Source organism: Cetorhinus maximus, chromosome 2 (assembly GCF_964194155.1).
Source record: "Cetorhinus maximus chromosome 2, sCetMax3.hap1.1, whole genome shotgun sequence".
Lineage (NCBI taxonomy): Eukaryota > Metazoa > Chordata > Chondrichthyes > Lamniformes > Cetorhinidae > Cetorhinus > Cetorhinus maximus.
In genome coordinates this window covers 33,329,517-33,354,309 of record NC_135880.1, presented here as the reverse complement: position 1 = coordinate 33,354,309, position 24,793 = coordinate 33,329,517, and the positions used below count along the sequence as shown (strand labels likewise).

The window sequence follows — 24,793 nt, the reverse complement described above, 5'->3', positions numbered from 1 at the left end:
CACTTCCCCCCCACCCCGTGACCACAGGAAGCAACATAATAGAAGGCATGGAATATCATAGTGTCGGGTTACTGAAGTCCATATCTAACAAAGGGTATGCAAGTGTCCACTAAGTAATGCTGACTAGGGGATTAATACTTCAGCTGGTAGTAGAGCATCACAACAAATCTCAGTCCTTTTAGATTAGAAAGAGGAAATATCAGCCATAATTCAGGCTCCCAACTGCCATCAATAAGTCACCAGAATCAGATGAGATCCATTCAAGGAAACTGAGGGAAGTAAGGATGGAAATTACAGAGGCACTGGCCACGATCTTCCAACCCTCCTTGGGTTGGTGCCAAAGGACTGGAAAATTGTTCAAGAAGGGGTGTAAGGATAAGCCCAGCAACTACAGGCCAGTCAGTGTAACCTCAGTGGCGGGAAAGCTTTTAGAAACAATAATCAGGGATAAAATTAACAGTAACTTCAACAAATGTGGACTAATTAAGGAAAGCCAAAACGATTTGGGGCAAAGGGCAAATCGTGTTCAACTAACTTGCTTGATTTTTTTGATGAGGTAACAGAAAGGGCTGATGAGGGTAATGCGTTTGATGTGGTGCACATGGACTTCCAAAAGGCATTTGATAACATGACACATAGTAGGCTTGTCAGCAAAGTTAGAGCTTATGGAATAAAACAGACAGTATCATCATGGATACAAAATTGGCTGAGTAGCAGGAAATTAAAAGTTATGGTGACGGTTGTTTTTCGGACTACAGGAAGGTATACACCAGGGGTTGGTGTTAGGCCCTCTGCCTTTCCTAATTTCTATTAATGGCCCAGATGTAGTTGTACATAATCTTAAAAGTTGGGGAAAACACAAAACTTGGAGTACTGTAAACTGTGAAGAAGATAGGGATGAATTTCAAGAGGACATAAACGGGGCTTCTAGGATGGGCGGACAAGTGGCACCACATGGACTGCAGCAGTTCAAGGTGGCAGCTCACCACCACCTTCTCAAGGGCAACTAGGGATGGGCAATAAATGTTGGCCCAGCCAGCGAAGCCCACATCCCATGAATGAATTAAAAAAAATAATTAAATGCAGAGAAGTGTGAAGTGATTCATTCTGGTAGGAAAAAATGGAGAGGCAATTCTAAACAAAGTGCACTTTTACACACAAATTCCTTTGCTCCTGCACCCCCTTGGAATTGTACCCTTTATTTTATACTGTCTCTCCATGTTCTTCCTACCAAAATGCATCACCTCACATTTCTCCACATTGAACTTCATCTGCCACCTATCTATCCACTGCACCAACTTGTCTATGTCCTTTTGAAGTTCTATACTATCCTCCTCACAGACATCATGGGTCAATAGGCCACCTTCTGTGCTGTAACCAATGTATGATTCTGTAATAATCCCTACTGGAAGATGAATAATTGGATATTGGGTAAGGATAGGATTGGGATCAGCTACAATGTACACCGTATGGTCAAATATGCTGCCAACACTCATTGCTTAGGTTCACATGTGAAGAATAGGCACTGTAGTGGGCTAATGCATCTTATACTCCAATGTGAATTAGCATCTTCATGAAAAAAAAATGAGAAGGCTGTCTAACACTATATCCTGAGTGTCATGGCCTGATTCAGAATGTGAAGTTCCAATTAAATGGGGTGGCCCACTTTACACTGCAGATTCTCTGCAAGAACTGCTCAATAAGCATGATGACATTTTTCTCTTTTCATACACCTTAGGAGAGAACCATGTATGGATGATAGGAATTTGATCTGATGAGCAAAAAATGGTCAGGGCTGAAAACATGAAGCAACTGCAAAGCCAGTAAGCATTCAACAGTAACAACTTGCATTTGTATAGCACCCTTAACATGGTAAAATATCCTAAGGTGCTTACAGGTGTGTTATCAGGCAAAATTTGACATCGAGTCACATAAGGGGATATTAGGTCGGGGGGGGTCAAAGAGATAGGTTTTAACATGCGTCTTTAAGAAGGAGAGCCAAGTAGATGGGTGGAGAAATTTACAGAGGGTATTCTAGAGCTTGGGGCCAACATAGCCAAAGGCTTGGCCACCAATCTTGGAGTTTGGGTGTGCAAGAAGCCAGAAATGGAGGAGTGCAGAGATCTTGGAGGGTTGTAGGTCTGTCCAACTTTGGAACAGTCAAGTCTAGAGGTAACAGATGAGGGTGTCAGTAGTAGATAAGCTAAGGTGGGGAAGAGACGGGTGAAGTTACAAGCCTGCAAAGTGACACAGATAGGTTTGTGTGGACAAATATTTGGCAGATGGGAGTAGAATGTGGGAAAGTGAGAGGTTCTCTACTTTGGCGAGAAGAATAGAAAAGCAGATTATTATTTAAATGGAGAGACACTACAGAATGCTACAGTACAGAGGAATCTGGGTGTCTTGTACATGAATCACAAAATGTTAGTATGAAGGCACAGCAAATAATTAGGAAGGCAAATTGGAATTTATTGCAAGTGGGATGGAGTATAAAAATAAGGAAGTCTTACTACAACTGTACTGGGCATTACTGAGACTGTACCTGGAGCACTGCGTAGTTTTGGGCTCCTTACTTAAGCAGCGATATAACTGCATCTGAGACAGTTCAGAGATGGTTGATTCCTGGGGTTAAGGGGTTGTCTTATGAAGAAAGATTGGGCTTTTACTCATTGGAATTTAGAAGAATGAGAAGTGATCTCATTGAAACACAAGATTCTGAGGGGACTTGACAGGATAGTTACTGAGAGGATGCTCCCCTCATGGGGAATCCAGAACTTGGGTGCTGTTTTAAACGAAGGGATCTCCTATTTAAGGTAGAGATGAAGAGAATTGTTTTTCTTTCAGTAGGGAGAAGGTTGTTAATCTTTGGAATTCTCTACTGGAAAGAGCAATGGTGGCTGGGTCATTGAATATGTTCAAGGCTAAGTTAAATAGATTTTTGATCTCCAAGGGAATCAATGGTTGCGGGGGATAGGCAGAAAAGTGGAATTAAGATCACAATCAGATCAGCTATGATCTTATTGAATGGCAAAGCATGCTCAAGGGGGCAAACAGCCTACTCCTGTTCTTATATCTTGTGTTATGTAGGTGGAAGTAGGCGGTCTCGTTGATGATGGGGCTGGAGGTCAATTCTGTCAGTATACATGCATGCCCGTGTAAGATCTTTCCTATCTCAGAGTCACCAGCCTGTAAACATATCCTTGCACGAGACCTTTCTTAGCACTCATGATTTGGAGCAGTTTGATGGTGCGAAAGATAGACAATGCGAGAAAGAGACGTGCTGTACTGGTTCAGCAGGGTTTCATTAGCTGAGACGGAGATCTACTGTTGCAGCAATATATGAGAGGTACATCTGATAGTGCCTTTCTTGTCATGGTTACTAAATGAAGAGGGATAAAATGTTACAAAGAAACAAAATTGTCTAGAGCGCTGCCAAAAATTTAAAGAGGAGAACCTATTGCCCATTGGTTGAAAAAAAGGATAGGACATTTTGTAAGATTCCACTCCTGGTGCAGAGCCTCACCTAAGTGGGAGCATCGAGTGGAGAATCTGACATGCAGGTCAGGTCAGCCTTCCCAATTCACAATGCTCCTCCTGATAAAGGATTGTTGAATATGCACCCCAACTGAGGAAGGCTATATGACAGGAATATGAATAATCCTAAAAAAAACTGACAAGTGTAAAAATCATACAAACTATCTCAAAATCTGTGTTCAAAACATACTGATAAACTAGCCTCTTTTTCAAAAGTATCTGAATTTAAATGTTACAACTGCACTTTTTGGTAGTTAATTATTTTAATGCGTACAAGCTAATTTCAGAGCATATTTTGCTAAACAGATATTTTTGGGCATGCTGCAAACTTTGCACAATACTAAAAGGTTTTGTTTATTAGTGCTGCGCGTTTCAGTATATTTCGCATGCAGCAAATTTACCACAAAATTTATGTGATTTAACATCCAAGCAGTAGGTTCTCACCAAATTAAATGCAGAATCAGTAATGCACAGGAGAAATGCATTTATGGCTTTGGTTGAAATCTGAAAAGGGCTTTAATTTACTGAGATCACAAGTTAATACACAAATGTAGGTATAGTCTCACACTCACTAAGAATTGGGTCAAAGCTCAAAAAATTGAATCGATACCAATTATTACATTTAGCGAAAACTTTCAGAACTGTTGTAACAAGTTTACAGAATAGACACACAATGCCAATTTCTAGTATCCTTTCTTTTAAAAAAATCCTTCTGAGAATTCCTTCTGAAAAGGGACATGTTCAGAATGATCCAATTCTGGTGAAAACTGAAGTTCTCTAATTACTTAAGTTGGTAGAATTTATCATCACTGGGTCATGCTCCTTCAATGATTAAACTCCATCCATGTCTCTGTCACTGTGAACATTTCAGCAATAATATGTCACATATCAGCACAACCCCCATTAGTCCTCAGAAACTTTCCTCCTACTTATCAACCATGGGAAGGAGTGAAAAACAGGCATACGATGCCTGGTCATAATAGCAGTATGGTTGAAATCAGGAATTATGGAGAAACAGGATAGCTAAACCAACACCTATCTTTTCATTAGGATCTTCAATATAATGTGCTCATTAATCAAAATCTAGGCCAGGATTTTCCATGCCCGCCAGCATCAGGCATGATCAGTGGTTCAAGTGGACAATATGGCACGATGGTGTGCAACCAGTTTGCAATCATCCACTCGGTCTGCCATTGACGGGCCGCATTTCCCGCCATCGGACGTCAGGAGCCTCATTGTAATACATCAGCATATTGTTATTAGGCCTGCCCATTGGACTCATTGCCCCCCACCCCCCGCTGGATTGTCTGCTCATGCTGGCGGGGAAACACACCGATGTGTTTCACAACAGCACATAAGCGACGTGCATTTGGCAGGCTGTACTTCGCTCAGGACTTCAAGGTTTGTTTGTCTACGTTGCTTCAGTCAGCACTCGCAGTCATCAGCACCAGGATTCATAGACAGCACCACATCACTTTTAGGGGGCTCACAGCAGGTCTCTACCTACCAGATCAGCCGTATGTGGGTGGCTTTTCTATGGCTGCAGAGCTAGGGCTTGCTTGGCGAAGGGAGAGAAGTGGCCTCAGGCAAGGGAAGAGGCTGCAGGACAAGGGCTATACTGGGGAAGGAGGGTAACCCAGGGTTGTGTGGGGGCACATGCTCATCTGTGCAAGTGGCCTCAAGATGGTGATGCCTAAGGAGGCAGCCTCCAGAGGAGATGAGGCCAGGTGAATATGTGAGGATATGGGTTTGAGAATGGGTGATGATGTCTCTTGTGCTGACAGTGAATGAGATACCAGTGAATGTGTGTGATGGGCTTGTGTGTGAGAGTTGAGAATTATGAGATGGTTGACATACCCTGGCTGGACAGATGAGATCATTCATCCTCTATCTGCACTGGATGGCCAACCTCTTCTGTGCAACATTGGCACTGGCCACCACTGCCATCACCTACCAAGCCAGAGTGGTAATGTTGCTGCCCCTCCTGCGGCCAGAGTGGGGTAGAGGTCATCACAGTGGGCCTCCACAGCATCCAAAGGGTGCTCAAGGGCTGCAGTCTTCTTGCCTTTCGGGGTCATGTCTTCTTTGCTGCAGTCCTGGGCTGGAAGCGAGCGGAGCTGTACTTTAAATGTGGTGCCTGGCATGATGAAATGGCGAGGTGACGGCGTGGCAGGCGAATCAGAGCCCACCTGCCATGGAAACGGCAGGTTTCCTGGGAATGCATAAATAACGTGGCAGATTTGGGACGATACGGTGTGAAAACCCGCCATCGCAGCCGGCAGGCAAATGCTGTTTTACTCGACAGCTACCGCACTTAGGGCAAATCTGGGGCGATTCCACCCCTAGTAAAGTGGTTAGTTTGTCCTGTTTAATGTCATAACTGCAAAGTTGGTGTTCCTGGATGAGTGCCATGTTTCCATAGCAATGCATTACAATTTCAATTGGCGAAAACATAACTTTCAAGATATTCTAATATTTTACTCAAAAATATTTTAACCTTTGGAGATGATCAGATAACAGAATCAGCCTTTACTGCTACAGTTACAATGATTCTTTTTCTGAACAATCCTGGCCACAAAAAATAAGTAAATGAAGTTTTTTTTTACAGTGTTGTAATGTTATAATATCAATGTTATAATAATAAAACTTCTTTGAAATTCAAAGCAACATTGTCCCATGCAGTTGAGGTATTACAGGTGTTACTAATCACTCCATGTTACAATAGAACTTACTACAGGAAATGACAAATCGGAGGGGGTGTAACTGGACTTACTGCTCACCATATCCAAACAGTACGAGATGGAAAAAAGCAAATGTGATGTTGGGTTCAATTGCTAAATCAAACCTCAAACCCCTCAGAAGTCAAAGCCATTGTGGTGACCAGGGTGCTCAATGTTCCAGGCCATTGCCAAGAGTACAGAATACATTTTGGTCTCCATGATTTAAGGGACCATCCAAACCCCAGGGACAATGCAAAGGAAAGCAACAGGATTTATCTCAATGTAAGCAGATGATCTTGGTCAAATGCTTTGAAAAGCCAGAGATCTTCAGCTCAAAGAAGAGATGTTTCAGAACCAACCTGATATGGGTATGGTAGACTTATGGTTATGGCACAACTTAGCAATGTATAGGTTGAGAATTCAAATCCCACCAAGTTGTGAAACTGAATTGAATATTCAACTTGTTCAATAATGTCCTTCAGAGACTAGAATTTGTCTTCCCTACACAGTCTGGCCTAAATGACCTTAGCCCTGTACTATAATGCTAATTCTTAATGCCCTCAGGACAATTAGGAGACAGGCAATAAATGTTGCGTCATTGTCATTCACATCTGAAGAGCAAATGATGAAGAAAATACCTACAGTTTGAGAAAAGTAAACCCAAATCAATATTTTACAAATACCAGGACAAGAAACCATCAATTCATGTTTGTGAAGGAGAAGTTTAGAACAGTAGAACAGAAGGAAATACACAGACAGGAAATTTTTGTTTAGAGGTTGCTCAACAGCAGGGAGGATAGTTGAGGGTATGATACTGGAGTAATTTAAAGGAGTATCTAAATGCTACAACAGGAAAACAGAATGGTTGTTATTCCAGATTGAAATCAAGTGTATTACAGGGCTTTCTTCACCGTGATATCACTACAATCTCTAACCCTAACAAACAGGATATTTAAAATAACAGATCAAATCTTAGAGATGCAATTGGTTTCACATTAAAACATAAGCAGTATCTACATATTTAATAACCACCAACCAAAATATAGTGAATTATTAATTTTTGTATTTCATATCTCATAACATGTGATATAAACAAAATATTAGTAAGTCACTGAAAATTGAATTTATCCCAGTTATTAGCAGTGCATACTCAATCCACACAAGAGAACAAGAGATATTTGGTCCTCATTGCTAAGGAACTACAAGAAAGCAGGGAGAGAGAGGGACAGACAGACAGATGGGGTGGGGGGAGGGGGGAAGAGGGAGAGAGAGACACACACAGACAGATAGAGGGAGGGGCAGACAGACAGGGACACCATCTTCACCATCAACCCTTCCACAAAAAATGCAAAATCCATTTCACCATGGACTCCACCCAACTCATCCAGTCACCCAAAACATAGCTCTTGGAAAACATGAAGGCAAACACCACTACTTACATCTAAACCTTCACCTCCACTATTCAAAACAAGCCTGTCAATCTCTAAATGACACGTTTCTGATCATCTTCATTCATACTTATTGCCATAACATTCAAAAATAGCAATAATTTTCTGGGACAAATTCCATAATCAATGGCTTGCTACTGAAACTCCTCTATAAAACATTCACTAATATTTACCAATGTATTTCAGTTATTTATTTTATCTGCTTTTATCAGACTCTTCTACATTTTCTCTCCAACTTCTTTGTTATTTTTAACTTGCTTTAAAAGCTTATACAGTAAAATTACTATCAAAGGAATTTGGAAGTAAGTTTCAAACAGTGCAGTTTATGTCACTCTTACTGTGGCTAATTCAAGATCTTGAAAAGAAAGACAAGCAAAAACCTGTAAATTTCTCTCACATGTATCATCAGATCAGCCATTCTGAGTTCATGGAGGTAGCCTGCATAACGCCATCGTACTCACTGAGTATCATGTTTCAGCAAGTTACTTCCAGCTGCAGTTAGGGGAAAGAAAATACCACAAAATGGCAGGCTAATTTATTATTTACCAATTAGAGGTATGCTGCACAAAACAGATTTTTAACTTTTTTAATTTTTGTACAAATGCAAATCTTCATTCAGGGCTCATCACAGAAAGGTCAGTGAGAAATATTAGGCAGTATCCATTAAACATAATACTCAAATTTTGTAAAGGGAACAGGAAAGAATACTTCTTTAATGTCATAAATATTAGAAAATCTACTGAGATGATACTAAAAACCAAGATGATATAGATAGCAGTTTTGAACTCATTACAGTAAACACTTTTTCAGAAGGGAATCTTTTTCGATTAGATCAGTCTACAGGTATGAATTGGGATAATGACTTAAGTACTAAAAAGAGTTACTGTAAGAGGAGGCAGTCATAAGATAACGTATGGCTGCATAGTAACCAAAACTAGTCAGGTGCAAGTATGCCATTTCCCAGCCCAGCGCTCTACTTGCTTCAGACCTGGCCCAGTGTTTCCCTGTGTAAACCATTCAGCCTAAAAAAAATAAAACAAGCGCTATGAAAATAATAGATACTGTTTTTTACATGTTGAATGTCTGATATAAAATGGTTACTTATTACGGACTCATCAGAATGCGTAATATGTTTATTTCTATGCCTTTATCTGAGAATGAATCAAAATATTAAAACAAGCAAATGGAGTGAATGGTGTCCAACTACTTGATTTCAACTACTTGAACAGTGCATGATCTGATCACAAAGCTTCACATAGAATTCCAATAAATCTTTGTGCTAAACCACTTTACATATTTATAGATACTTCCAGAAACTAACGTCAATATCCATGTCAAACATTTACGCAACACAAATTCCATTATGCTTTACTATTTTACAAAGTCTCACACTTGCATTTTTGCTTCGCCTCCTCAGAAAATTATAGCATAGTACTTATGGTTGTTCATGTTGATCAACAAAAGTTCTCTTTTCAAATCATTTGCATTTTTTTGTGGAACTGTGTCACTACGTTATTTGCTTTACTATTACCTAGCCTCAAATCAATATTTTAATTGCAATAATGCCTAAATTTTCATTTAAGCAAGCTTTCACATATATATATTCCGCTTTGTTAAAAAAATGCATAGATCGAGATTGCAATAAAATGGCACAGTACAATACTGCATCACAAGTATATATTGAAAAGCAGTGGACTTGGACACAATGCAAGACATGATAGTAAGAAAAAGAGCTGACAATAAGTGATCACGGGGTGAGTAAATTAAACGTGGTCTTCATTTTTCTAGATTATATTTTGAAATTACCAGTTTTAACAGGGGATTTATGTTTTTAACAAACATCTGCATTTATCAGATGATAAAACACCCAATGAAACATGAAACCCTTAGAGCAACCATATCTGAAGTAAACATACTTTGTTTAATGCCTCACCTTTGTTTTGAACTGGAACGAGATCTTTTCTTTCTCGATCGGGAATAGGATCGGGATCTTCTGTTTTTCTCATCACTTTCCTTTTCCCCAACTTGAGTAAGTAAATTTAAAAAATACAATGACTAATACTCAGCAAGTTACATAGAGTTAAATAGAATGAACAGCTCAGAAATAGGTCACTTTATGTGGATAGAAAATTATAAATATAAATCCCACTTTAAATATGTAAAAAAGTGTAGAGCAGGAATTGTACTAAAATGTCACAGTACAGTACTGTACTGTACTTCATGCAGCTGGTAATTATTTAATTTCAAAATGGCAATGTGATGAGAAATACTGGCCTTGACATCAAGGCAGCATTTGACCGAGTGTGGCTTCAAGGAGCTCTAGCAAAACTGAAGTCAATAGGAAACGGGGGAAATCTCTCCACTGGTTGGAGTCATACCTAGCACAAAAGGAAGATGGTAGTGATTGTTGCAGGTCAAATATCACAGTCCCAGGACATTGCTGCATGGGTTCCTCAGGAGAGTGTCCTAGGCCCAACCATCTTCAGCTATTTCATCAATGACCTTCCCTCCAACGCGGGGTCAGAAATGGGGACGTTCGCTGATGATTGCACAATGTTCAATATCATTCGCAACTCCTCAGATACTGAAGTACTCTGTGCCTGCACGCAGAAAGATCTGGACAACTATCAGGACTGGACTGATAGGTGGCAAGTAACATTAGCACCACAGATGCCAAGCAATGACCATTATCGAAAAAGGTCATTTCCCTTGACATTGAACAGAAACTTCCCTAGACCAGCCATATAAATACTGTGGCTACAGGAGCAGGTCAGAGGGTAGGAATTCTGCAGCAAGTAACTTACCTCTGACTATCCAAAGCCTGTCCACCATATCTACAAATCATAGGTGTGATGGAATACTCTCCTCTTGCCTGGATGAATGCAACTCCAATAATGCTCAAGGAGCTTAACGCCATCCAGGTCAAAGCAGCCCACTTGATTAGCACCCCACAACCGCCTTCAACATTCACTCCATCCATCACTGAGGCAGCAATGCATACCATGTACAAGATACACAGGATCAACTTGCCAAGGCTCATTCGACTGCACCTTCCAAAGCTGTGACCGCTGCCACTTAGAAGAACAAGGGCAGCAGATGAATAGGAACTACCCGCAAGTTCCCCTTCAAGTCACACACCATCTTGACTTGGAATTATATTGCTGTCCTTTACCGTTGCTGGGTCAAAATCCTGGAACTCCCTCCCTAACAGCACTGTGAGTGTAGCTACACCATATGGACTGCGACAGTTCAAGGCAGCGGCTCACCACCATCTGCTCAAAGACAATTAGGGATAGTCAATAAATGCTGGCTGTGCGAGCGATGCTCACATCTCAAGAACGAATGAAAAAAATTGTTTCTTGTTGTTTACATTGTTCTTTAGATAGCAAACTAATGACAAACTGTAAAGACAATAACCAGAATGACAATGTCCCATCATTTCTTTTGTGATTAGATTTAATTTATATTTTCCTCAGTAACTAAAACTGATGATTTGTCTTGCTTTTTAAGGTAAAAAGCTTTACTTTAAAATGAAAATACCTACATGCAGATTGCCAAACTGCTCAAGACACTTCTTGTAATTGCCTCACTTTGGAGCATTTAATTGACAGATTTACCCTAAGGGCTGATTTTAACTTCCAGCAACTGTGAAAAAATTGCCTCGAGTGGTTATAGTTTTTTCTTGTAGGAATGGATAGGGAATCAGGAAGGTAAGTGCAATAATCAACTTAAAATTATATAGCACTTCAGCTTTAAGCCAAGTATAATTTTGGTCCAGAGCACGAACTGAAATACTGAACAGCCATTGAAAGGTAGTTAAGTAAATATTTAGTTAAATAGTTACAAAGGATAAAATGTTTAATGTCAAATATCTATCATGAAAATCCAAGATTTACTTCTTTACAACTCTCATTTTCTATACCTGGTTCAATAACTGCTGATATAAAGGACTGGGCTTCTCTCACTCTCTTCATCACTTCTTCAAGCTCTTTGGCAGCAGCCTGTGGTGTCATCTCAGGAGGCTTCACAATCGCATTATTAGAATGATTGATCCTGGATATCAAAAATACAAAAAAAAAATCCTTTCAAACACATGCAGAGATTCAAAGTCATTCCTAGAAAGGCATATTTGGAAATTGCTGGCCTAAAAGTCACCCTGCCACTTCAGAGTGGAGAACATTTATAAATTTTGCAGATCTGTTGATTTAACACAGAACATGTGTTAAATCTTCCCTGGTGTAACTAGATTCTTTGATAATGTACAACAAAGTAATTTATATGAACAAACTGAAAATGCACCTGGGGCGCAACCCAATGTTTATCCTTTTCTGGAATCTTCCTATGAACTCATAGGAGTGAATTTTCCCAGCTTTCCTTTGAGCCACCAGGAAAATGTCTCCCCGGCATGTTCGCGCCTCCTTGCACTTTTGTTGAAAACGGCTTTAGAGCAATGATGGAAACTTACCGATCGACGATGGGAAGCCAATTAACGTAATTATGGAGGCAATTAGCGGGCATTTTTGGAAGGTTGTGGAATTTTGCCAGTGGCACACAGCTTTGCCCAAAGCGAAGACCCCAAAATTACGTTTCAAAAACAGCCAAATGCTCCAAGACCAGTAGTTAGTTAGGTGTGCAGTTATAATTGCATTCCTGGGCACAAGACAACCAGGTGGTTCAACTAGTATGACCCATCAAAAATACAGGTATAATCACTTTCGATATGATGAACCCATCCAGCACATGGGAATAGGAGGGGGGTGAATTAAATTTCAGAGTCCATTTGCTTCCAGGATATTCTGTACTAAGTTTTTGAAATTTTTGAGGATAGAGCGATGTAGAACTAGATGGCTTTCTAAGAGTAAACAACATGAACAATAGTGCTAACCAAGTCACGTCAGGGACAGAGGATAACTTCACTAGTTCAGTGGGAACCCTTGCTCAACTGGCACACAATTGAAAGAATTCATGCGACATATCCAGGCCAACCTCAGCAAGACTGCTGGTGGGAGCACAAGATTTTCCCCTGCAGTATCAGCTAGGCACTCTTGCATTTGACTCAGAGGTTGTGGGTTCAAGTCCAATGACATGAAGACATTCCAATGCAGCAGCAAGTTGGGCTGCATTGTTGGAAATGATCTCTTTCAGTTGCAATGTTAAATCAACAGTCTGTTCAGGTGAAACTTAAATCATAAAGGTGTATGTTAAAAAAAGTGAATTCTCCCAGGTGTCCTGGCTAACTTTGATCCGTCAATCAACATCACCCAAAGCGGGTTAATTATCTCATTGTGGCCTGTGGGATCGTACTGTCCACAAGATCACTACGATTCAAAGTAATTCACTGTACCTTCAGACATTTTTATAAGTTAAAAGCGTATATAAAAAGCAAATTCAAAACCAACTTAAAGGAAAGATGCTCAAACTCACATCAAGATCTGTAAAGTTTCCCTTATTTTTGCTAAGGGCATCGGATAGCATGAGGGCTCATAAGGCAGTCAAAGTGTTCATAAATGCTTTCCCAGACATGATGGGGGTAAAATTCCACTTCAGCGAAGGCACAGAACATATGGCAGTGGATTTGCTGTCCATTATATCCCTGCCCAGATTTCCTCTCCATTGAAGTCAAATCACCCATTTTATATCCTCGCTGAAGTTGAATTTTACTACTGTAGAATTGTGGCAGCTTCCATTCAATAAGAGTTAGTTGATGGAATGGTCCTTAGTTTTAACTTTCTATTTGTCATGAATCCTGTTTAGCATTCGCAAATTGTAAGACATCTCAGACCTGTTCTATCTCACACAAAGTGCCCATGGTAACAAAAAAAAACATAATTCTATAATAGAAACTTTATGAAATATCACTTAGCAACAGTAAATAAATCTATGCCATAGCAGAGGTACCTGCAAAAGCAGTGTGCCACTGAAAAAATCAGCCTTCTAGGCTTTGTGTTGGATTACTATTGTAATCATTGGGGAGGATAGGGCCATCTTCAATTTTGAACTTTATAATGGAATGAACTATTGATACTTTTATTTTGTGTTTGTCAGATGTAACAATCTTTTCACTTTGCATTTTCCATTTGCAGTTCTACTGATTTGACCTTCTGTTAGCTATCTTATTTGAAGTTTAATATCCTATAACACAAGGATGAAAATGATATACGAGGGAGGAGAAGCATCTGTAAAAAATATCAAGTGGCAAGTTCACAGACAGGCATTAAGAGTGTTTGATGCTCTACTTCTGGATTTATAATACACTTAAGGTAAACAACTGATTCTTATTTTAAATCAATAATCCAAACAACTAAAAACCTACTTTAAAGGCCTGTCCCCAAACATGGCTCCATTGAAGGCCAAGGCTCGTAGTACAGAAGACTGCTCAGCAAATTCAACAAAGGCAAATCGGGTTGGCTGCGTCTCATCTCCTGCCATACGTACAAACTTCACCTCACCCACCTGGCTGAAAAATTCTAGTAGCTGATCTGCTGTTGTAGTCTTTAAAGAAAAATGAAAGTAACATAATTATTGTGGCTGTTAGAGAACAATGCACCCATCATTATTCATAATGTTGTACAGATAAGGGTTCATTTAGCAATTATCCTGTAATCCCAGTACAGGATATGGAGATAAAAACAAAAAGCTAAAAGCTACTGCGGATGCTGGAAATCCAAAACAAAAACAGAATTACCTGGAAAAACTCAGCAAGTCTGGCAGCATCGGCGGAGAAGAAATCAGTTAACGTTTCGAGCCTTCATGGCCCTTCGGCAGAACTGCAGCATAGTTTCAACAAGGGAGAAATATAAATTGGTTTAAGGTGGGTTGGGGGGGGGGGGGGGGGAAGAAGAGACACATTGAGGGTGTGGTGTGATGATTGTGGAGATGAGCAGCTAATCAAAAGATGTCACAGACAAAAGGGTCAAAGAGGTGTTGAAGGTGGTGGTCTTTGTCTGAGAAAAGTACTAATTAAGAATGGAAGACAGGATATTCAAAGTACAGCTCTAGTGGGGGTGGGGTGGAAAGACTAAAGGTTTTAGTTTTAGATTTAAAAATAATGGAAATAGGTGGGGAAAGAAGAATCTATATAAATTATTGAAAAAAAAGCAGGGGGGGGGTGGGGGAAGAAACGGGGTGGGGATGGGGGGAGGGGGAGTTTAAGATCTAAAGTTGTTGAATTCAATATTCAGCCCAGAGGGCTGTAAAGTGCCTAGTCGGAAGATGAGGTGCTGTTCCTCCAGTTTGCGTTGGGCTTTTTTTTCAATAATTTATATAGATTCTTCTTTCCCCACCTATTTCCATTATTTTTAAATCTAAAACTAAAACATTTAGTCTTTCCAGCCCACCCCCACTAGAGCTGTACTTTGAATATCCTGTCTTCCATTCTTAATTAGCACTTTTCTCAGACAAAGACCACCACCTTCAACACCTCTTTGACCCTTTTGTCTGTGACATCTTTTGATTACTGCTCATCTCCACAATCATCACACCACACCCTCAATGTGTCTCTTCCCCGCCCCCCCACCCACCTTAAACCAATTTATATTTCTCCCTTGTTGAAACTATGCTGCAGTTCTGCCGAAGGGCCATGAAGGCTCGAAACGTTAACAGGATATGGAGCATTCCTCAGCTGTTCTATGTTTCAGAGGATTGACACAAAAATGCTGTAGACTGTTAGATAGAATTGTATAATCAGAGCATTTTATAGGGCTGAAGGAGGTAACTCAAGGCTTAATGCTGGGACCAGTGGGTTCATAATTTACAGAAACAACCTGGACTCAGGAATCAAAAACAATTTCAAAATGTGCAGTCGACACCAAAGCTTTTGGCCTGGTTTGGGGGCCGATGGGGGGGCGGCGGGGGGTAGAGTGGAGAGAAGAGGAGGCATATGTAGTAGTTAATACAGTGGAGGATTGCGACAAAATACACGAGGACATTAATAAACTTGCAGTATGGTTGCATAATTGGCAAATAAACATCAATATAGATAACTATGATGTAGTACCATTTTGTGTAAGAATATACTCCTTGGAAAATAAGTATCTAAATGGAGCAGGGGGATCGGGAGTACAAATATACCAATGATTCCTCTTGACAAGGGGGTCAAGAGGTAGGCTGGAAAGTCGAGTTGAGGCCACAAGCCTATCAGCCATGGTCTTAGTAAATGGCAGAGTAGGCTTGAGAGGCCGAATGGTCTACTCCTGCTCCTAATTCATACTTTCGCATGCTTGTTTGGCTAAAAAGGAATCAGACCAGAACTGAGAGGTTATCACATCAGGAAACACTGTCTAGTAATTCACACAGTTTATAGGGATAATGGCCTGGATTTTGTGGTCGGTGGTGAAGTAAAGGCATTTGCTGCTGACCTCTAACAAAGCCACCAATTAAGATCTAGCGATCTCTGTGGCATGTAGCAGCAGTGATGTCAACGAGTAGAGTAAGCAAGCAATCATATTGAAGTATTCTTACAAACAGCAAAGCTGAAAGTTAAAAGCAGTGAATCCTTTTACTTTTATTTTAAAGTTTCAAATAGCAAAATAAACTATTCATGATTGGGATCAATATTGAAGCTAAAATAAAGGAACAAAACTTTTATTTCAACTTGTGGATTTTTTATTGTCATAATGAAGAAATTTGACATTCCACAAACAAAAAATTTGCTTTTAAGGGCTAGCGAGGGTGTTTAGCAATAATTACGAAGTCAGTACATTGTTAGAAGTCCAGTTAAACTTCATTCAACAAGGTGTAATTTGTTCAATGATTTTTACAGTGAGAATAACTACAGAATTGAAGTTCTTGTCAGCTCAGCAATTTGCCATAGATTGCAGTCTGGGGAGACCTCAACAGCGTGACCTCTGGAGAAGCATAGAAACACAGACAGCAAATTCTGGACTTCCACATTACTTTGCACATGTGCAAACTCCTGAAGTTGCTGTCAGTTTCACTGGAGTTTTAGGCCAATGTAAAATCAAGCTTTGGTGTACATGATTTCAATGTAGATGTTGAAACAATTGTACCAGTTTAACTTTTCAGTAGCAGAACATTTAAGAGAAAGAGAAGAATTTAAAAGCTTGACAGTTTTATCAACATAAATCAATTAAACAATTTACCTGTGAGTTCAAGTTTCCAACATAAATTGTTCTTCTGATTTCTTCAATCTTGGAAGGGTCCACATTTCCCATTGTTGGAGGTTGAGAGTTTATTCCTAAAGCTGTAAGAGTGGGATCAAGTCCAGCTTGTAGTGCTCCCAGTGTAGTAAAAGGGACAGAACCAACAACAGCTCCCATTGTACTCGCAACTGCGTCAACTGTAGTAATCTGTCAAAAAAAAGTAGTTTGGGAATTAGTTAGCAAAAATCTTTTTCACTGAACCGTACGATTTCTTTTAAACAACAATTTCCTTTCAAAATGTGCTGCACCCACCTAAACATTCTGAATGTACAAGTGAACTTACAAGTGAAATGAATACTGGGCTGAACAAGGAGATTATCAGGAGGGGTGACCATAAGCTTGTTCCAAGATGTGGGTTGAAGGAAGGCCTTAAATGGTGGTGGTGGTGGTGGTGGTTGGCCGGGGCGGGGGGGGGAAGAGGCCGAGGGGTTTAGGCAGGAAATTCTGGAGCATGGGCCAATGATGGGGTGAAACAGTTCTGTATCCATGTCCCTCAATCCAAATTCTCATTTGTTCAGCACAAAATGCACCTTTCATTTCACTAAGTTGCATTTTCTGCTCCAACTCAGCCAATAGCTTCCAATTTCTTTGCTTCCAATGCTCACTAAATAGCTCCCTCTCACAATCTGCCCTTACCTCTTTAACAAGTTTAACACCAAATTTTAGGAAGAAAGCTACCTGGCCATCCAACTTCTATTCCATTTCATATGCTATACTTATCGATTATATTTAGGCTTCCACTGAGCTGTAATATAAATATTAAACAGTGCTCTACAGGCACTTTATAATTCAAAACATCACATACGGAAACAAGGGGGGTTGATGTTGGGGCTGGGAGCAACCCTGCACCAGGCATCAATCCTGTAGAAGGAGCCAAAAGGGACAAGGCTTTGGCTTCATCTGGAATTTTACCTGTGAAAGAAACAAAACAATTACTTAGGATAATGGAATCAAGTTTAAAAAAAGAGTTTCTTTTCCCATCTCAAAAGCACAGATTGACTAATCTGAGAGCTCACTTCTAGATCCTTCCAAAAACATACAAACAAAGATGTCTTTTTAACCTACTCTGTAATAAAATTAAAATAAAATGCAAAACTGTCAAAACTGTAAGCAACCATATATTACAGGAAAAGTTGTTTTAATAATTAAAAATGTAGACAATAATTTAACACTTTGAGCTATGGTCACCTGTACTTGAAACTTATTGGTCATGTACCATACGATATCAAGCATGGACGCTTTCCCCAGGCGATCACTCTCAGTGTTCGAAAGTTGTGTTACACACGACAACCGTTCATGTTGGCTGCATCACTACTAGCACACAGAACATCAGATACAGAAAAGAAGAACATTTTTTAAAATTCTTTTTTTTAGTCCCCAATAAAATGACATAGCCAAAATCGAAGAACTGATTTTTTAAAAAAAATTAAAAACCAGTTAAACAGTCGCAGCAAGACACCATAATTGTTTACTTATGAGATTATAATGGTTCATGTAATTCAATTTGTCCTGAATACCATAAATTACAGCTCTAAAATTTCACATCTGTTTACCTTGCCTGTGTAACAGTAATTTCTATGTGCACCAGCACAAATGATTTTACAGTCAACTGATCACCAGTTACTGTGCTTTAAGGCTTGGGTGGAGGTTGGGGTGGTGGGTGGGAAAGCTGCCAGCTCAATTCGCATGCAGCCCTTTTGTGGCTGAAGTGCAGTTTCTTTGATGAGTTACTTAACTGTCCTTCCTCTTCCTTAACCCAGGTAACCTATATAATTGGAATTAGCTGATCTCCTATAGCATCGATTATAGTATAGTTTCCATGTTTAGTTGCCAAGATAGAACTGTGTTCCTTTTAAGATTACTGCTAAATTATTCTGTGGAGAAAAGTGGTATAAACTAGGAAAATACGGAATTAAACTTCTGTAGATGTGACTCTAATTTTTCAATTCCTGCCTGTCGGTAGAAGCCAGTTTATCAATGTCAGAAAGATTATCTGGAAAATAACTGGCTTTGTTTTAATATTTTTAACAATTTTGAGGTGTGACGGAAAGAGCTAAAGAGTTTTACAACCCTTTGATAAAATACACTCCTTAATTTTACCCAGCAGAGGTGCTGCAACAAACAAAGCTTTTGAGCAATCAAATGGTCCAGCACACTCCAAATGGGAGGAAAGCGAGGGTAGTGGCAGGGGGAAGGGGGTGGGTGATGGTTTGTGACACTGGTGCTACTGCCACAAGCACATCCTTTTAGGTTTACAAGTCTCTGCAGCAGAGAAGAAGCCAGATCTGTTCCCTATTCAGCTGTGTGCTGCTTAGGTTATTAAGACTCAATTGTTGCTATTAACAACGAAAAAGAGAAATGCAAGTAATAAGTAAAGCAAAAAGAAGAATAAAATGAGAAAGACGGAGCGGGAATGGGTGCAAGAGAGTGATGAATGAGTGAGCAAATGAGAGAAAACTGCAAGCAGGCAGAGACAAAATGACAGGATGGATAAGTGTTGGAAAGCAAAGGGAAATGAGCAAAGATAGAAAAGGGGAGAAGAAAAATGGGATTCAATGAACGAGAGAGTTTGAGAAGACAATGCAGATTTCAATTAAATAGTTAGACGTGTGCCAAGACATACTCCAATATTTGGTGTGTCACTATGTGCAGCTAAACGTTAAATATGTTTTTAATAAACTGGTTCATGACTTTTCTATGTCTGCTGCTTTATGGTCTAAGCTTCTTGCATAGAGAACTTGTAGTCATAATGAGAATATCAGAGAGGTAATTAGTTTTTTTTTAAATTAAACTTGAGTATCCGTTGTTAGTATAGAATAATTTTGATGTTTATTTAGCTACATTGGTCTCCCTGCTAAAAATCATTCTGATGCATCATTGAACCCAATAAGCCCAGACTGGCTTTTCAAAATGCTAATACGGTGGCCGCAATATTTACAGAGAGTGCAGGAGAGGCCAAAGAACCTGGCAAGGCCAGAAACATGCATGTACTGTTGAACTTCATTGCAGGGTCTCATTATAGATTTTTGCATCAGTTTCCTATCCAACAGCTGGTCAGTGGCCAGGAGGAAAAGCCATCTGCAGGTGGTCGCAGTCAGATATTCCTGGGAACAGTCCACAGCAATCAGTGAGGAAGGTCAGTTGGCAGTCAGCAGAGGCTGTAAGCGATGAGAGGAGGCCGAAGGAAGCACTTCTGCTCCCTGGCCTGCAAGAGTGCTGAAAAGGCAATTGCCTTGTGGATTCAGCACTGCCTTTCACCCTTTTATTGCCATGGTTCTTGACCCCTGGGAAACCCACACAGCAAGTCAATTTTACATTGGGTTCCCAATTGCACTATGGGAGTCCAATTTAAATATGTTAACGAAGTGTTCCATCTCATCACAGCAAGACATTCGGATGTCAAGGAACCCACCACCTTAAAAATACAGTGGGCACATGCTCAGAGGGTTAGGTCATGTTTTGTGCACTTGCCGGTTTAATCTCCTGCCCAACCTTCTCCAGCCTATAACAGAAGGGGTTAATATCAAGGCCTGTGATTTTGTTGCTCACAACACAACAGTGATATTTTTGCTCCCCAGTCCTGAATATCAAAGTTGACAACAGCAAGCTTGCCATGACAGAGTCATGACTTTTTACATTTAGTGTTACTTGACAGTAGTGATAGTAAAATCTTCAGAATTTGTTTATGATTTCACTTTACTCAGGAACCAGTCACCTATAACAACCCTTGTGCCTTTGGGGTTCTGGGAAGAATTTCCCATAAATTTGCCCAAGTTTATTTTGTCTTTCCCACAGGATTGTTTGACTGATGGGTGTAGCTGAGTGGATGGTACATGAAGTCTGTACCATGTCTGGATGCATCAAAGTGGATAGGACCAGCTGGTCTTTGTCATATGTTCTTATGTATAAAAAACAAACCAAATTATTACTGCCACCTTTAGCTTACTGGACTTGTGAGCAGCAACAACATGACTTTTGGTGAACAAGCCAGAAATTAACTACAAAACATACAAATGATCAGCCTCCAGCTATTGTTATAAAGGATTATCTCCCAAAATGTACCCTGTGGTTATTGCTGAAATTATAATTAGCTCAGAATTTTAAAACAAAAAAAAAATGTTTTTAACATTAGTTCAACCTAACTCAACTACTTCCTAAAAGCAATCAGTAAAAAAGATAGCTTTGTGGAAAAATGCACCATTTGATTTGGTAGTCATTGCAGACTTTGAAGGTCTCAGGTTTAATTTCTGGTTTGAGCTGACCACAGATAGGCCAGAATAAGGCGATGGCACTAATACTTGCCACCATACCCTTTTAATAGTGGAGAAGAAAATTAGGTAGGGTTCACACTGATGATCACTGTGGTCTGTGCTTGAAACCGTAAATGTGGACATTGGGTGAGGATAAAATTCAATCCTGCTGTATTATTCTCTCATAGTTCAACAGACAATGCTAATGAAAGGTTATCAACCTGAAACGTTAATGTACAGTTTCAGGCAAACAGAACAAATGTTTCCAAACACTTGTGCTATATTTGAGAAGTATATCAATTATTACTTTATAAAGGGATATTATCACCTATCACTAGCTTTTACACGCAAAAATGTCTACGTGCTTTAACATTCAATTAGTGCCAGAAACCACTAGTGAACAAGTTACAAATTTTTTGGTGGAAATGGTGAAGATCATGCAGTGCACTGCACTTTACCGCTACCAAATGCATGCTCTGTTTTATACCACACAGTGACCTTATTTTAATAATGGCAGGAGAAAAATGCTTTGAAACTTTTAACTGCACAGAGGATATAGCCAGTGTGCTCTTACTACATAGAATACAGATGAAAGATCAGCTTTGCATTATATTAATTACTGTACACAATTTAGTTAAAAGACTACACGTTAAAGCACCGCTGTTTTTCAATCATAGAATAAAAATGTACAAGGCCAGACTGGAAAGTGACGTGTGGTATAAAACAGAATTATTTTTGCTGTAGCCACTATTCATTATCTATATAATTACATTGTTTCCAAAAACGTTTCTCATTAACATAAGGAATACGTACAAACATATAGCTATCATTTACTAAAACAGAAAAATAGATTTCACTGCAACAATCACAGAAAATGTGATGGAACCAATAAGAAGAGAATTGCATCTTATATCAATTGAAATTTCAATGCCGTACAGAAAGCTCTCAAACAATTGTTGAAAACAAGCTCTTATGGTTTTAAACATGATATTATGGTATAATGCAAAATCTTAAGTAACAACGGCATAAATTTATCTTGGCATTTTAAAACAAAATGATTTAATTATAAGCTACTATATCTAAGAAGAACTCCACTTCCCAATACATACACACACACATACATACAGACACGCACATCAGGAACTGATTTAATAAACAGTATTTTAGTTAGAACACATTTATAAACAACACAGTACAAAAACAGAAAGGTTAAAATGCTTAAAGAGATGTATACAAGGGACAAATAAAAAAATAAAGACAGGGTATCCATCTTGGAAGATGTCGACGGGCAGTCTCCAGCCATTATTCCCCCCGTGAAGGTTTTGCTTGGTGTCAGCATTAGTGGCATGGCAAACAATGCCTACAGTAGGCAAGTGCACAGGTCTGCCTTCGCCAGTCTAGTCATCTACTAATGCACACACATCACAGAGAAAACATACAAAACCAAATTAATATTGGTACTGGGATTCCATCGACCATTAAATATGGTTAATAAAGAAAAATCTTAAATTAATTAGGACATATTTCAAATTACTTGAAAACATGATATGCCTGCAGGAAAAGAACCAGCCACTGTTTTGGCTTATATATGAGATAATGCAGCAACTTGTACTTAACAATCCCTTTAGTACTAAACCAGCTTTTAGAATTGGAATGTAACAGTTGCCAACATAAATTAAAGGAATTAAAAAAAATGGCTCAGATGACTTAATACTGCACAGATTCAAGTTTTTTTTACATGTCTGTCCATTGAGTAAAAACTTGTTTGTTCCTACAAGATTGTAAATTCCATTATCACTATTGAAATGGCACATAAAGTCACAGAGTATGAATTTTAATTTGTAAAGGCCAAAACACGTAGATTTCAAATAAGAGATATAGCGAGAACCACACCTTTAAGTTTTATAAAGCAAGAATCAGAGCTTTAACAAGATATGTTTAATTTAAGTTCTAAATATGCATTTTAAAGTGAACCTTTATCTGCCATGACATCTTTCTCAGTTCACACAATAGCATAAATAGAACACTGCATTATTAGCTATCTAACATAATTATGTGTATTATAAAGTAGCTCCATAGAATACATTTTCCAAACCACACCTTAAAAATGTTTATCATACCTGTGAATCTCAACTTAAAATAAAAGATGTGAGATCAAGGTCAAATATTATATTCTGGTGTGGGCTTTCCACTGGAAATGTTTGCAATGGGCCCAATTACATTTAGGTTTTACAGGATGAAATCAGTACAGAACAAAGCAGTTGAAACAAGTTATTGAATTTCAGTAAGACATTAAAAATTCCTACAGTAACTTTAAATCCTGTCTACACTACCTAACATGTCTTCTACAGGCAGTTGGCAAGGCCTGTTATTATTGTTTATAATTTAAAGTGCCAGTATGGAAATATTTTTAATAGTGTTACTCTGAGGGATAAAATATAATTTATATGTTCATACTATCTTGATGGTCGTTTTCCATGGATATTTTTCTTTAATATGGGTACCTAAACATGTGTGCTCTTGATCTGTAGTCCCATATGTGTCAGAAATCAGGGCTGCAATGGTGTGTGGACCTTTTCCCTGCCAGCAGGGAGCAAAGTATCAGCTCCACAGTAATTTCAACAGCACGATGACAACTAACTCGCATAAAAAATATTTATTCCGGATAAATCAAATTTTTTTCTAAAAATCGAAAGATTTGTTCCAAAACCATCTTCTGGTTTGCTAGGACAAAATTAAGATCCTGGTCCAGAATATGCAGTTGTAACAATACTATAACTGTCAGCGATGCCATCACTGCTGTGTAAAACTGACATCTGGCGCATGTACATGCATAGTTAAATCTGATGATTGCTGTCAATAATACTCTGCTCCTCCACAGGGTGTGCTGTTGCAATCTTCACAGATGCAATCAATACAAAATCAGTAATTTGACATCAACCTCAACTTTTTGCGCATTATTCTCACTGTAATAAACACTGGAAATGTTAAGCCTTGCTGAATGAGGTATAACTGAGTTTTTACAAAGTTTGTTTATAATGTTTCATTTTCTACCCTAATTTCATGGTTATATCACAATATTTATTTCACTTTCTGTAAAATGATTAAAAATGAACTATAATTCATGCTTTTTACTTGGTTTGCTGTCAGAATTTTTCAATCTGACAGGCTGATCAGATTGCTTGGATGATTTCACTGTTGCTGGGTGTCAAAAATCTCCTAAAGATTATGCCTGGTTAAAAGTCACATTGGATGGAGCCCACTAAATCTTTGTGGGCAGCTTTTATTTGAGGAGGATTGCCAGGAGAAAGCACCATCTCATAGTAGATCCCACTGCTCATCCACCGGGCTTTGATCTCCCACAACGACAATGGGCCCTTTTAAACCATTTCCAGACTGGCCAAGACCACTGTGCAGTCACCTAACCTCAGTGGCTTCGCCAAGACTATCCAGGCTGCAACTGTGGTGCAGTCAAAACAATGACTCACTTTGTTGACTAAAGTTGAAGACAGGTTTAATGAACTTCATCTAGCCACTGACAAGGCTGTTGCCTGGCTCTGTGACTGTGCACACGCTAAATAAATAAATACTCAGGTCAACAGCAAGCACCATCCTTGCAGCATGTTCTGTAAAATCCAGGACAATGATTTTTGCATACTTCATACTGTATTTATGAAATC

The 24,793-nt window shown here is 39.2% G+C and overlaps 1 protein-coding gene across 4 annotated transcripts in view; it reads right to left on the bottom strand.

Moving 5' to 3' along the window:
- srek1 (splicing regulatory glutamine/lysine-rich protein 1) overlaps positions 1-24,793 on the bottom strand; it is a 65,920-nt gene that overhangs the window by 25,183 nt on the left and 15,944 nt on the right. The window contains exons 3-8 of one of the 4 annotated variants that reach the window (XM_078562748.1): positions 18,052-18,174; positions 17,669-17,775; positions 16,804-17,010; positions 14,016-14,194; positions 11,625-11,755; positions 9,636-9,726 (exon numbers count right to left, since the gene is read on the bottom strand). In XM_078562748.1, the coding sequence (XP_078418874.1) occupies positions 9,636-9,726; positions 11,625-11,755; positions 14,016-14,194; positions 16,804-17,010; positions 17,669-17,719 (659 nt within the window). In that variant the 5' untranslated portion in view covers positions 17,720-17,775; positions 18,052-18,174. Of the gene's footprint in view, positions 1-9,635; positions 9,727-11,624; positions 11,756-14,015; positions 14,195-16,803; positions 17,011-17,668; positions 17,776-18,051; positions 18,178-24,793 lie in introns of all 4 variants that reach the window. The other 3 variants (XM_078562740.1, XM_078562758.1, XM_078562732.1) reach the window with 3 other exon arrangements.